Genomic DNA, 15070 nt, shown 5'->3' on the forward strand with positions numbered 1-15070 from the left:
GGATTGAATGTTAACGGTAGGTCTGAATATCAAAAATATAAATTGTAATACACATTGCACGGTAATTACTAATCACATTATGTAAATGTCTGAAGAAAAAAAAAAAAACACACCACACACACACACCATAAAGCAATGAAAAGCACATCACATGGTTCTGTCATTTCATTCTGCAAAAAGGAACACTGATGTCCATAACACGGTTTGAATGATGAACGCGTATAGACTTGAGAGAAGACTTGGACTTCCAGACCTCTTTGACTGGTTGTTCAGACTCGAGAGTATTGTTATACCTTCATCTAACTCAATACACGCAAGTGATCCAACATATCTTTCCACATTACTTCTTCCTCCAGGTTTCTACTTTCTTCCTTGCTCCGTTTTAGATTTCTTCTGTGAACTGAATGGTCTTAGATCTGTGAGATTTCGCTTTGAATTAAACATCCAACGTCAATGAGAATGCATATCTACATGGATTCTGCTTCCATTTAATTTTTGCCTCAAGAGTGAACGAGTCTTGCGGTAAGAGTGAATCATTCAGTTTCTGTTATCTTGTTTTCTTCAGTGAATTAGTTTATTTAGCTGATTTGCGTCATGGGACTTTGTGTCTGTTTTACTTTCAAACTCAAATAGACAGGAAAATTTGTTATGGGATATTTACAAAAGTTTGTTCACTTTCTCTCGCCTTCAGTAGTATCCCTTTCTCATTGCCACACTTTGTTGAAGTTCCTATTTTATTCGTTTGCGCGTGTATATTCTTTCGGATTTTGTATTTTTCACTTTTGTACTTTGGTTCAGACTCTGAATCCTTGCAATGGCGCTTGATGTTAATGGAGTTGGGTGTTCTTCAAGCTCTTATGGATCAACTAAGAGACGGAAATATGATGTGTTTTTGAGTTTTCGAGGTGAAGATACTCGCACAATCTTTACTGATCATTTATATGATGCTTTAAGACGCAAAGCATTAAGAACTTTCAGGGATGAAGAAGGACTTGAAAGGGGACAATATATCAATACAAGTTTACTACAAGCAATTGAAGAATCTCGTTCTGCAATTGTTGTGCTCTCCCCAGGATATGCTTCTTCAACATGGTGTTTGGATGAACTCCAAAAGATTCTTCATTCAAAAACGAGTTGGGCCTTCAAGTATTTCCAATCTTTTATCGTGTAGATCCATCTGATGTTAGGAAACAAAAGGGAACTTTTTAAAGAGCATTCATGGAGCATGAAGAAAGATTTACACAAGACAAAATGAAGGTGCAAAGATGGAGGCATGTTTTAGAAGAAGTTGCTAGCTTATCTGGTTGGGACTCGCGGAATAGGTAATCTATACTTCTCTCAATAACTATCATCACTATTGTTTTTTTTTTTTGGAAAAAGAAGGGTGTGGGTATTCAAATAAACTATAATAACCACATCAAGCTTTATTTATTTTCTTTTCTTTTTTCTGTTTTTTGAGAGTTATGTTACTTAAAAGCTTTCACTAAAATGTAGTATAAGATTAATTTTAGTGGTCGACTTGGACTTGTAGGTTTATGCTTTGGTAAAATAGGTTTGTATCTGTAATAATTGTATTGATTGTTGCTGCATTAGGTTTCCCAATTGAATTCAATCAAAATGGTTATTTTCTTTCAACGATATTGAATTTTAATAATATTAATAATATCTCTCTATTTTGAAATATCATTATTAATTAATTTAATCTTTACCCTACTTGATCAAGTCTTCCAAATCAATACATCACTTATTGATGCATCTTTTCGACACCTAGTAGCTTAATTCAAATTTAGTAAAATAGCTATAAGGACAAATAGATTATATGGGGAGGCAATTTTGTAAACCCCTCTTTTTTCCTTCTAGTCTTATTAATTAATAAGAAGAGAGAGAAGAATATTTGCCTTATTTATAAGCAATGTCATTCATTTTTTATCACAAGTTTTTTATCCATTGTTAAATATTGGCAGGGTAAAATATATTATTAAAGTATGTATATTTAATTAGAGTAATATCATGCCCCCAAAAATTAGGTGTAACCGGCATGGGATATATGCACAACCATACATCCCTAGCTCATAGACCACACACTTTATAATTCAATTGACTTAAATGATCATTCTATTTTTAGGTCAAATAACAAAGATCATGCAATCATTTTATTCTTCTATGCAGGCATGAAACAGAATTCATTGAAAGCATTGCAAAAGAAATGAAGTCTAAGTTACATGATGAATCGCCATTTGATCTTGGTGCATTAGTTGGAATTGAATCAAAATTAGATGAGTTGGAGTCACTCATAGCAATTGATTCGGAAGGGGTTCGATCTATAGGAATATGGGGAACAGGAGGCTTAGGTAAAACTACTCTTGCTAGAGCTTTTTATGACTGGAAGTGCAAGGATTTTGAGGTTTGTTGCTTTCTTCATAATATCAGAGAGGAATATGAAAAGGGTGATTTGATTTCATTGCAAAGAAATCTTCTTTTCTCTTTGAATAATAAAAGAAGTGTGGAAGTGGATGATTGTTATGATGGAATTAAGCTGATAAAAAACATGCTGCAGGATAGAAAAATTCTACTAGTCCTTGATGATGTGAGTGATATAGGCCAACTAGAATATTTGGCTCGAGAGCAAGGATGGTTTGGCAATGGGAGTAGAATAATATTAACAACAAGAGACATGCATTTGTTATCATTATATGATGTATCTGCTCAGTATGACATCGAATTCTTGAGTGGTGACCAATCCCTTCAACTTTTCCGTCAAAATGCTTTTAAGGGAAAAAATCAACCAAATGAAGGTTACTTGGTTCTTTCTAAAAATGTGATAGAATATGCTGGAGGCCTTCCTTTGGTTCTGAAAGTGTTAGGTTCACTTCTTTGTGGAAGAACTATAGAGGAATGGGAGGATGCACTTGCCAAGTTTAAGAAGGTTCCTCCAAAGGACATATTGAAGATACTTAATGTGTGTTTTGACAGATTAGATGATAAGGAAAAGACTATATTCTTGGATATTGCTTGTTTTTTCAATGGGATGGACAAAGATCGTGTCACACAAATTTTAGAAACTTTTGATGAAGATCTTTACCCAAAAATTGGAATAACAATTCTTATTGAGAAATCACTAGTAATCAATCGTGAAGGGCGTTTATGGGTGCATCATATTCTTCAAGATATGGGTAAATATATTGTCCTCCAAGAATCATTTGATAAGCGTTCTAGGATAATGTCTTTGAAGGATGCCAATGATGTACTAAAATCAAATAAGGTATCATCCCTTAAGTTCTTGTGATTGTAGATCCAGTCATCCACTCTACTGTTTTAAAAACTAGATCAAACTGGATGGTCGGACTAGTTAGACAGTCAATCGGATATGTTAACAAACAATTCACATATATAAAATATGATTTGAGACTTTTTTATAAAGATATTGACAATTATAGATGGAAATATAAATACTTTCAAATTTACTTATATCTAATTTAGTTAAGATCCACTTATGTTTGACATGTTATAAAATTATAATCTATAATATTGTTAATTTACGGTCATATTATGTCATTTTACTAAGATAATTTCGTTTCTTATATTTATATACATATATATATATATATTCAATATTATTTTTATTTAATTATTGTATCACTGGTCCAACTGCTGGTATAATAACCAGTTAGACTATAAAAACTAAGAACTGCTGACTTTTCCGATTTAATGTCCAGTTTGGCTTTTAAAATATTGGTCCACTCATCATTTAATATTTCATTCCATGAATTTGGTACATTATTAACTTGACTTATTATTTTACAGGGGACAGGAGCAATTCGAGGTATAGCTCTATCATTAGAAAAATCATCAGATGCACTTTGGGATCCTGAAGCCTTCTCAAAAATGAGTAATCTCAAGTTACTTATCATTTCAAGTTGCTCATCACATGTTTCTTGTTGCCAATTGAATCTTCCTCGTGGACTTAAATCTCTTCCCAATGAATTGAGAGTCTTTGAATGGGAGGGGTATCCTTTAGATTCTCTGCCCAGACATACTCAACTTGATAAACTTGTTCATCTAAAAATGCGACATAGCAAGTTAAAACAACTTTGGAGAGGAACACAGGTAATTATGGTCCTTCCATTTTAATTGCTTGTCCATAATGTAATACACTTAATATTATAACTAGCTTTTGGTTTTGACGACTTATTGTTTTCTTGTTTCTTTTTTTCTTTTCAAGTCTCTACAAAGGCTAATGTCCATTGATTTATCTCATTCCAAATACCTCATCAAAACTCCAAATTTTGATGGAATTCCTAATCTTCAAAGATTGATTCTCAAAGGATGTTCTAACCTTGTTGAAATTCACCAGTCCCTTGGGCAACACAAGAATCTTGTCATTGTTAATTTAAAAGGCTGCACAAAAGTTAAAACCCTTCCAAAAAAATTTGAGATGGATAGCTTACAGGCTTTTGTTCTATCCGGTTGTTCAAAAATTAGAAAACTTCCTGAGTTTGGAAAGGATATGAAATGTCTACCTAAGCTTGATTTAAAGGACACCGCTATATCCAAACTACCTGAATCACTAGGCAATTTGATTGGTCTTGTTGAATTAAATTTGTCAAGCTGCAAAAGTCTGGTTAGCCTTGCAAATAATGATTGTAAATTGATAGCTAGGAAGATTATCACAATTTCTTGTTGGCCAAAGCTATCAAGGATGCCAGAGGATTTGAATGAAAATGGGACTTTGGAAGTGCTTAATTATGTGGGCCGTGGAATTTCTAAAGAGGCACAATCAATTTGTAAGTGCAATGGTCAAGCACATTCTTCAACGTCATGGAGTTACTTTTCCCTTCTCAGGAAGGCATTTGGGCTTCAAAGGCCTTCAAGCTCAATAAATCTTGTCTTGTCCTCTTCTTTTTCGTCCTTGACAGACTTATATTTAGGGTCTTGCAACCTCTATGACGGATCACTTCCTGATGGCATTAGCAGCTTTACATCATTGGCAACATTAAATTTAAGTGGAAACAATTTCATTGACTTACCATCTGGCCTCATTTCCAATCTTTCGAAGCTTCAATGTATTTTTCTCCTTGATTGCCCGATGCTTAAGTCCTTGCCACAACTTCCATCAAATCTATCATGTATTTCCGCAAGTGGTTGTCCATCAATGGAACATTACATATGTTCGCAGAAACTGTGGGAGTTCATTGAATCATTCCAATCTCAGGTTTATTTTATCTGTCTTTACTTGTTCTTTCACATTGTTAATCATTATACTTCTTTAATATAGCCAGTTTTCCCTTTATAGGTTCATAATCTCAATGACGTCTCAATGCGTTATGAATCTCAAGCATGTAAATGGTTCAAGTTCAATAAGATGTCTGGAATTTTTACATTGGATTTACAAATTGTGAGTTTTCTTTTTTTTTTTTTTTAATTACATGTTTCTATTTTTTTTTTGGACATTGAGCATATATATTTGATCTGTATATATTTTCCATTTCTTACACATTAATTATTATACTTCTAAGACTTACTATTTGTTTCGTCACAGCCTGAGTTCTTCATGCAACCCAGTCGCCAATTAATAATTCCTGGTAGTGAAGTGCCATCGTGGTTTCATAATCAAGAATACTTTTGTGAGAAAGAATTCCCTGATCAAAATGTGTCATTCATAGTAAGCATACCTGATCATTGTCGAAGAAGTGAATGGTGGGGCATAGCCACATGCTTAGTGATAGAAAACGATTTGGCATACGGCGACGACATTGATACCGTTTGGTGGACTTGCAGATTTCCGAATGATGAATTTCCAAATGCGATTGGCTCCTGTTGCATTGTGTTACAATCAAAATGGAGTCATCAACTCTGTATTATATATATTCGTTGTTCCTCTTTAGTTGTGAACAAACTTCAAATGGTATTTTCTACTGGAGGTCCATTTGAAGATGATGAGCCGCCAATGTGTGAAGTAAGGAAGTGTGGATGGCGTGTAGTGTGTGTAAAGAAGATGTTGAAACATGGAATGAGTCTTGTAGTAGCATCAATGATGGAATCATAGTTAGCCCAAAACGCCAAGCTACCTAACAAAGCGCATAAAATAAGAACAAATGCTTCAAGGTACGTATGACACACATCTTTATTTTAATTGAAAGTTTATATTTTATATTATCCTTGTTTGATGGCTATTTAAATATTTGTTTAATGTATAAATTAATCTAATCTTTCAATTCATATAAGTATATATATTTCCTCAATTCTTTGTTTCCATTGGCATTGTTTATTTCTAGTATTGGATTTGTTTTCATATCTTAAAATTTTTTCTTGTTTTTTGTGTGTTGTTTTGGTGGTACTTGTATGGCATGATTTAGTTTCAATAGTCTATCAAATGCCAAATTTGATCACATGTACAATCACCTGTTTAAGGGAGATGTAGGATTTGTGAAGGTATATTAATTTCTAGTCTCAGTTTCTTGGTACATGTTTTGTTTGTTTCAGTATGATTGCTTAAATCTCTGATGTTTACTGAATCATTTTACAAAACCTAGCAAGTAGACTTCCAAAAGATGAGGCACAGACAGTATTTCGTTGGTATGAGTACTTCTTAAAAGTGTTTGTATTGAATATTGTTCTTTTTATTTCTAACTCTTAACTCTTGTTATTTTGCATATTTTCTTACTAATAAATTTTTTATTTTAGGCATGTTTTATGTAATGATCTTAAATCTTAAATTAAATAAAATTTTTCTCCTAATGAATATTTTATTTAAATTAAATTAGTTTATATCTAATGGAGATTGGAGAGTGATAGTTTATTGGAATATATGTTAGTAATTTTTTTGAAGGTTCAGAATTCAAATTAAGCAAAAGTTTTGTTTTATTTTGTCTTAAATTATAAGAAATTTTCGTGCCTTTATTGTAATTTCCTCGTGCCTTTCATGTAATTTTCCTTGTGCCATTTCTTATAACTTTCGCAATTATTCTTATGATCAGATTTATCTTCTATTTCGTGCGGAAAAACAGAGCATTCCCGCTTCTCATTTTTCTTCACCGACATTCTTCTTCCCTTCTCTCTTGACTGTCGAACTCTTCCTCCTCACCTTCAACTTGTTCTTCTTCTCGCCGTCGACAGTTTATCCACTCCTTTCCCACTGCCGTCGTCAGTTCCTGTAAAGTGCTGTACCTGAATCTCTTATCTGTTTCTTCGCTGTTGCATGCTGACAGAGGTGCGTGTGTGTTCATGCTGACAGAGTGCGTGTGTGTTCGTCTCTTTTCTTTCTTTTCTTCTCCTCAGCAGCTGGGCGTTCGTGTATGTGTGCATAGTAGGCTCAATCCTCCTTTTTCTGATATGAATTTCTGCTTCTCTTCCTCCTCGTTGAGCAGCCATGCGCTGAAGCTCTCTTCCCTTCTTTGATGTGGTCTATGAGCTAAAGTGTGTGGCAGCTCCACTGCACTCTGGTTGGAGGTAAAATATTGATTCTTTCTTCTTCTCCTTTGGTTTCAATAGCTACATGAATCCTCCTTCTCCCTTGGCTGAAGAATACGTCCCTACTCCTCGTAATTGCTGTCATAATTTTGGGAAATTGAATTGTGTTTTTTGGTTGATGTTATGCGTTGTCTTAGTTGGTGATGGGCTGAATGTTAACGATAGAATTAATGTTGAAAGTTGATTAAATAGTTAGGTGATCATTGTGAGCTGAATTGAGATGCACTTAAGAAAAAATTTGTACAAATAATGTTGCTAAATTGGTACAATATAGTTTGGAGTAAGATATGTGTAAGAAGTAGCTTGGGCTATTGATTAAAATTTAAAGATATTAAGATGTGAGAAAGGATTATATAATATACCTGTATATTATTTTATTAAGCTTAAATGAAGCATAAGAATAGTTGATATGATTTATTATAATTTGTAATTGAGGATGGGTCACAAGGAGGGTGAATTAAGATGTGTCAAATAAGCTTATTTGACTCAAGTATATTTAGATTGTTAAAATGCTTAAAAGAGTAATTTGGTTGAATTTAAATGGTTAAATTCTGTATAGAGGTTTAGTGAAGTATGTGTGTGATTGTTTGTGTCTATAGGTAATGTAGTGCTAAACTTGAGATGTATAAGAGGAGAATTTGGTAGAATGTAAGTTCTTCAATTTTCATATTATTAGTTTGATAAAACATGTGTAAGTAGTGATCTGAGTCATTAAATTAGAATTCTAAAGTACCTAAAGTAGATTTTGTTGAAATAAATGATGGTTGTGTCATTCATTAAGTTTTAAGAAGGTACAAAAAAGAGGTGAAAATATTTTTTCTTGTTTTAGTTGGGTTGTTAATAAGTTAGTTAATTGATAATAAATTTATGGATTGTATATTTTAGGTTGTGATGTTGTTTGGGAATCGAATTTGAATGTTTCCGATTGTTGAAAAATTACTTAATAAATGACTTCAAGATTGTGATTTTTGTCAAGAAATTAACAGCATCACTAAAATTAAAGTGAAAAGTAAGAGAAGCAAGTTTTCAAATTTTTGGAAAACTCTTAGGTGAGTAGGTGGCGTTTTAAATAAATTTTCAGCAAAGTACTCATAAAAATTTTTTTTATTTAAATTAAATTATTATTGCTTTATGAATTATATAAATGATGTTGTTAATCCTATTTTCATAATAATTATTTTATTAAGGACAATGTCCTGAATTTTACCAACGATTTATATTGTTGATAAGTAATGATTGAAATAGATAAACGACAAATGGTATTATTTCTCATAATCAGTTTAATTATTTAATTATACGTTGATAAAATTTTTTAATTGTAATGATTTGTGTTTGGAGAATATGATAGTTAAACAATATTTGAAAGTGAGAATTTTGAAAATTACTTTTTTTGCTCCATACATGCTTGATTTTAATGAGGAGGACTGAATTCAGAATGTTGGATGCTAATGGCAGTTCCGTTAGCCCTTGGCGTGCCATGATATATCTAACTAGTAGGGTGCTTATAGAAGGTGCTAGCCCCGTGTGATGGCCAGCGCACATGGAACGAAACGATGGTTATACGTGAGCATCATACTCACACTTGTTTTCATAGGCTTCATGCTTGTGCTTGATTTGTTGTTCCTATCGTGCTTGTTTTATGGTTTTCAGCCGCTCTTGAGAGGTTACTTACCCTTGTGGATTATGTGTCTATGCCTGATTGATTATTTATCTTTGCAGACTGTGTGTCCACACTTATTATTCGTTCTGATAAAGCCCTCCTAGATTTAAATTAAAATTATCATTTCTCTATTAATTCTCCAAAAGTATTTTATCAAATTGCACTATTATTGAAAATTTTTATATTTTATGAGCTGTACAAATTTTAAATATTTATGTGATTCTAATAGCATTGTTTAATTCATAGTTATATCATTAAGAAAACTCATTATTTGTTAGCTTAAGTATATGTTTATTTTTTTAAGTCATTTTGAATTAAATTTATTAGTTACTATATTCCTAATTTTTTTAAATTATAATTTTGATTGGAACGTTACTCACTATAAATTTTTTTGGGTCTCAAATATTGTAGTTGACCTGCACCTCTTGCTAATCATTGATGGGCACCGTTGCTTTGGTTTGTGGAAGCATATTGACATTTAGTTTCATGTAAATATGTATTATATATACAATTGTAGTTTAGCGCTCCACATATGTCATAATTAGATCCTAGTTTTATTTTACTGATATGTAATCTGTCAGTGTAGAATTAGTCTCCTTTACTGGATTGGCTGATAGGTATGCTATTGTAGAAATTTTAGAGGTTCAAATTATAAGAGAGATTTTGTCAAAATTTTTACAAAATATTTAAGAACTTACGAACTTTATAAATTATATATCGATATTTTAGCTTAATTTTTAGTTAATTAAGACTTATGGAATGCAGATCTATCTCATATTCCATGTCGGTCATACTTTTAGAATTGAGGTGTGATATTATTTGTATAAAACAACCATGATAGAATATACACACATAATTGTTGTACATACCTCTCTATACAGAAGTTGATACTATAGTTGACTAATTTTTGCACAATTTTTTTTTCACTAGCACTAGGTTGATACAAAGTACATTTGCTGGGCAGCAATAAGATTCTAGGTTGTCGGATTCATAACCTTTGCTAAAGTTCCAAGGGGCCTTTTTTGTCTTTTTCCTAAGATGTAACAACAACATTAAGGACGGTAATTCTAGCTACTTTGATCAAGGCTTTGATTCTTCAACCAGTTTGTGGTTGATTGATACCCAAGATCCACTAAGCAATTACTTTTACAGTAATAAATATGACATCGAAGATCGAAGAACAAAATAAATCAGATGATGGGAAGCCAAAATTGAGAAGAAAAAAGGGTTTAAGAGATCCAATAGAAGGGATGAAAAGAAAACTGCAATTTACCAAAACTGGATGGCAAAATCAGCTGCCAATAAATTCTCCTCTTGCATCCCAAGGGCGATTTTCATAAAGAACTTTCCAACAATGCTGTGTATTTATTTACGGTGCCATTCTTGCAGCCGAATTTCTAAAGGTAATCAAGGAACGTTATTACAAGTCCCTCATTGAAAAATGGTGTGGGATTTTTAAGTTTAAAAGGTTCTTCACCCAACAAGCTAGTCTTTTGAAATAGCTTTCGCTTTGAGCTTGTGCTCCTCATATTAGTACTTTTATTGAAAGGCTGGTGTCACGGAAAGGACAACCTACAGAGAGTTTTGATCGGTAAGAGGCTGAGTGAAGTGTCATGAAGTGGAGCCATCGTGGATGTCGACTCTTGATGAGGTGGCATTGTCACAAGTCCACATCAGAGAACCTTACAAGTGATGCAGGGTTTATAAGTTTAAAGGGTTCTCTGTAACATCCCGAAATTTTAAAACTCGGATTTATAAAAATAAAATAAAATATCTATAATTAAATTAAAATTTAGAATAATTTGATAGAGGTCCAGAGTTTTAATTTTACTAAGCAAAATTTTAGTTTTATTTGATTTTTAACTATGGAAAAATTACCAAAGTTGACCCGGGCTTTTGTGCAATATAAAAAAATATTGGCCCTTTCTTGTAATTTTTCCCAAACTTTTTGACCAGCATTTTAAGAGGCAAACTGGATGCAGAAAACACAGAAAGGAAAGAAGAACAAAACGCACAGAGAGAGAGAGAGAGAGAGAGAGAGAAGAGAGAGAAGAGAGGAGAAGGGAGGGAGTTAGGCTTGGATCTAGGAGTCTTTGTAATCGTTGCGAGCTCAGCTACACGATAGGTAAACTCCCTACTTCAATCCTCTTCCCTTTCTCTTGATTTTCTTCAATTTTTGGAAGAGGAAATTTTTGGATTTTGATCCCAAAGGCTTTATTCTTGTAAGCTTTTGTTCTTTGGATCCTAGGGAGCATGTTTTGAGTTTCTATATAGTGATCTAATGTTTTGAGTGGATAATTAGATAAAAAAGGTTTTTGGGCACAAAATAAATCCTGAGAAATTGGGTTTTTGCTCTTCAATGGTTTAAGCTTATTGATTTAGTTATAATTTTACTATTTGAGCCCAATAAGATTTAAATTAAGGTTTGGTTTTCATTATAAGGGCTAATGGTGAAAGTTGGTGGCACTAAGTAAAGGTTTTTAATTGATTAAAAATTTTATATAAATGGAATTTTAGCCTAGTGATGGCTAATAAATAGTTTTGGTGGTTAAGTGATACTATGTGAATGGTTGGTTAAATATATGGACCATTGGGATGGATTATGGCTCATAGATTCATTGTGTGGTATGAGTTATAGTCTTCATTAATGCTATTTGACATGATAAGTGATGTGGATCACTTATATGTTGTAGGGATTGTTGGGGAATTTGTTCGTTAAGGAACAAGCCAAGTTCTATTTTGTACAAAAGGAACCCTTTTAGTACCAAAGGGTTGAGGTAACAAGGGAAATTTATATTTTTTATTACTCTGTTTAGCTATTTTTGAATAAATATTACTAGCTATCATGCATTACATGTTTTAAAAGATTAAATGTGCTTTATAAGGGGTTATGGGGTACTAATTTGATTATAGTGCAAATATGTTTTTCAATTATTTAACAACAATGTTTTTATAAAAACGAGATTTGTTTACATGTATTTAAATCATAAGGAATAGAAGTTGCATTTAAGGAAGTGTAACTAAGTAAGGTACCTTAGATAGGCTAACGAACCGTTTAAGGGAAATTTAATAAATGTTATACTACCTTAGAGTGTTGAAGTGGTCAATACTCGGGAAAGGTAGACACGAATAAAAGGCATGATCTCGGTGGGAGTTCACCAATGAGAAGTGTGTGCTTTTGATATTCTATAGCACACTGCCAGTACTCAGTATTGCCTTACGTATTATGGGCTCAGTGCACTAAAGTGGTTAGTGTATTGAGTAGTTCGACACCTCTCAGTGGGGGAGGGAATTTGACATATGAAGTGTGAGGTTGAGTGCCTAGGCCAAGGTTGCCCTCACATGGAGAATAAGTCGGGCTGGCTCTGGGAGGGAGTTAGCTTTGACTGCTCAGGATTCACGTCGAAGGGGCATAGGCGGTTCGGTGGATTAGATCATGCCTTAGATTATGTTTTGTGCCTGTGGAGGTACAAGTAGGTATAAGGTTTACCTGTGAGTTAAAGAGTGTCAGGGGGCATTCTGTTGGTCATGAAAGGTTATACCGGCCTAGGTCATGCATTCATACATTTTAAATGGCTAAATTATATACTATGTTGAATTTATTATTCGCTTATTTGATTATGGCTTGCTTTGTAATAATCAATGTAGATTTCTCTGTTACTGAGACTGTGGTTGTCTCACCCCTTTCTTTTCAATATTCTAGGTCCAGGCGAAGGATCCAGTGGTGGACGGGGAAAGGAGCAAAGCTAGGGGTTTGCTTGTGATTTGTAAAGAACTGCAACCCTTTCTTTTGAGCAAATATATTGTAATGTATTTAGGATTAGGGTGCCAATAGGATATGATTATGTATGTGTGTGTGAATATGTGTGGATTGTGTGCTTGTGTATGAATTTTTGTCTGTTTGCAGACTTGTGGCTAGGAAACTTGGTTATGGTGTGTGGTTTTGATGGATTTACTTAGTAGACCAAGTTTCTATTACAAGCAAATATTTATTTTGATATATATGTGATTTTATAAGTCAATGCAAAGTGGTTGCATTGCAAATGATGTGCCATGGGCAAACATACACCTTGGATAGAGAGAGTGGGTGTGTGGGCCCCACAAGGAGCTCTGAGCCAAGTGAAAATGTTTAGCATATGTATTTATATAAATACATGGTATTTAGATTGATTTGTGACCACTCTTGTATGATTTGTGCATTTTGGGGGTTTAGGGTCCATTTTGGGAAATGGCACTCGGGTGGTCAAATTTTGATGTATGGGGTTTTCCATCATTTGAATGTTCTATCAGGTTGTTTTTAGTCTTATTTGACGTGTCCAAAGTGTTCCCACAGGTTGTGACCATTAGGATGAGATTTGGACAATTTTGAAAATGGTTTTTACCAAAAAGCTGCATTTTTGCATCCGGGTGTCCAAATCTTAATTCGACCGTTGAATTTCTCTAAAATTTGGGTCACAAGTAAAACCTTTTATAAGATTCGTGTGGGATTTAGAGTCATGTCGATGGATATCGGATGGAGAAACGGCGCACTCCAGAATTTGGTCTAGAGGTGCTGTCATGACAGCATTTGTCATGACAGCTACAGTAGTTATATTGTAACCTGCACAAAATTCAATCCGTCCGTTAGATCTTTCAAAATTTGGTATACTAATAGTATTCTTAAAAAGTGACATGTGAGCTTTGGAATCACTCCGATCAGAGGTCGGATGATGAAATGGTGCACTCTGAAAGTTGGTCCGGAAGTGCTGTCATGACTGTCATGACAGCAAAATTGACCAAATTTGTAACATGTTCAATTTTAATCCAACCGTTAGATCTTTTGAAATTTGGTACACTTATAGTACCCTTTGAATGTGACTTGTGAGCTTTAAAATTTCTTCGATCGAAGATCGGAAGACAGAACGGTGCCTCCCTGAAGTTGACTCGGGAGGGCTGTCATGACAGCAATTTAATGCTGTCATGATAGCATATTTTTATCCTTCTTTCGCCTAACTTGCTTTTGTGCTATAGGTAGAACCTATAAATTTTTTTTAAAGGCTTTAAATGTTTACTTTGCAATTGTGTATTTGTTTAGTGATTTAATGGTTTGTTTACTAAGTTGGTTTTAGGATTAATTCCTTAACCACACTTAGTTTATTTGAATTGTGTGATTTTTGGATAACACTAGGGGCAAGTGTTACATTTGGTATCAGTTTTAGGTTTATGATTCCTTTTTCCTACTTGGCACCTTAAATACATTACTTTTATGCTCTTTCCCTTCTACCACTAACCTGAACTAATATTGTTTTTCTTTCTCTGGCTTGTTCCTTTAGGAGGGGAGAAAGGTCCGTACGCTTATGGCCGTACACCTTTCAGTTCTAATATGGCTCGAAGGGGAAGGGGTAGATCGAGGAATAAGGAACGACCACCACCTCTACCTCCTCCGCCTCCGCCTCCTCCTCCACCACCATCACAGGGGACGGATGCAGTCATGGCTAGGCTGCTTGAAGTTATGGTGGATATACAGCAATATCTTAGAAGTCATACTGTTCCAGATCAGCATGTTGACCTAAGTGCTGGGCAGGGATCTTCTAGTACTATGGGAGCTCATGCACTAGTTACTAATAATCGAGAGGATGACATATCCGAACCTTGTAAGCTTCCCTCCCCATGGTAAGAGCTGCATGAAATTTATGTTCTGTTAAGAATTCTAGATTGTTATAGAAAGAAATCAAAGAACTGTTAAGTTAAACAGATTTAAAGATGAACTTGAAAAATATGCCAAACCAATATATTTTGTAGTTACCTCAGAATATTTGAGGCCAAGAGAATTAAACTTTTAAAATAATTTTCTTTCTAATCCAGCTGATTAATAATATCATGCAGTAGGTTAAGGTCCCTGTAATTTTAATTTTATGCTCCAGAGTTAGCACTTGATGTTTGAACTCAGAAGTTATGAAA

General features: G+C 33.9%; 2 protein-coding genes across 2 annotated transcripts; both read left to right on the forward strand.

Annotated features, from left to right (window-relative positions):
* Positions 1 to 311: 311 nt before the first annotated feature.
* Positions 312 to 5062, forward strand: LOC129317396 (TMV resistance protein N-like; the record flags this gene model as incomplete). The annotated part of the gene is given in 7 exon segments (XM_054961726.1): positions 312 to 356; positions 799 to 1121; positions 1124 to 1205; positions 2170 to 2404; positions 2558 to 3262; positions 3805 to 4107; positions 4223 to 5062. Coding segments are annotated over 6 exon segments (2472 nt in total), but the record flags the coding sequence as incomplete, so codon positions are not given.
* A 78-nt stretch (positions 5063 to 5140) lies between these two features.
* LOC129319037 (uncharacterized) lies at positions 5141 to 14858 on the forward strand. Its single transcript, XM_054964069.1, has 5 exons — positions 5141 to 5212; positions 5294 to 5395; positions 5540 to 6105; positions 12834 to 12897; positions 14443 to 14858. The coding sequence occupies exons 1-3, from the start codon at positions 5153 to 5155 to the stop codon at positions 6044 to 6046; spliced, it is 669 nt and encodes a 222-aa protein (XP_054820044.1). The 5' UTR covers positions 5141 to 5152; the 3' UTR covers positions 6047 to 6105; positions 12834 to 12897; positions 14443 to 14858.
* Positions 14859 to 15070: the final 212 nt, after the last annotated feature.

Source organism: Prosopis cineraria, unplaced genomic scaffold (genome assembly GCF_029017545.1).
Source record: "Prosopis cineraria cultivar Desert tree isolate PC_DT_omini unplaced genomic scaffold, ASM2901754v1 PC8, whole genome shotgun sequence".
Classification (NCBI taxonomy): domain Eukaryota; kingdom Viridiplantae; phylum Streptophyta; class Magnoliopsida; order Fabales; family Fabaceae; genus Prosopis; species Prosopis cineraria.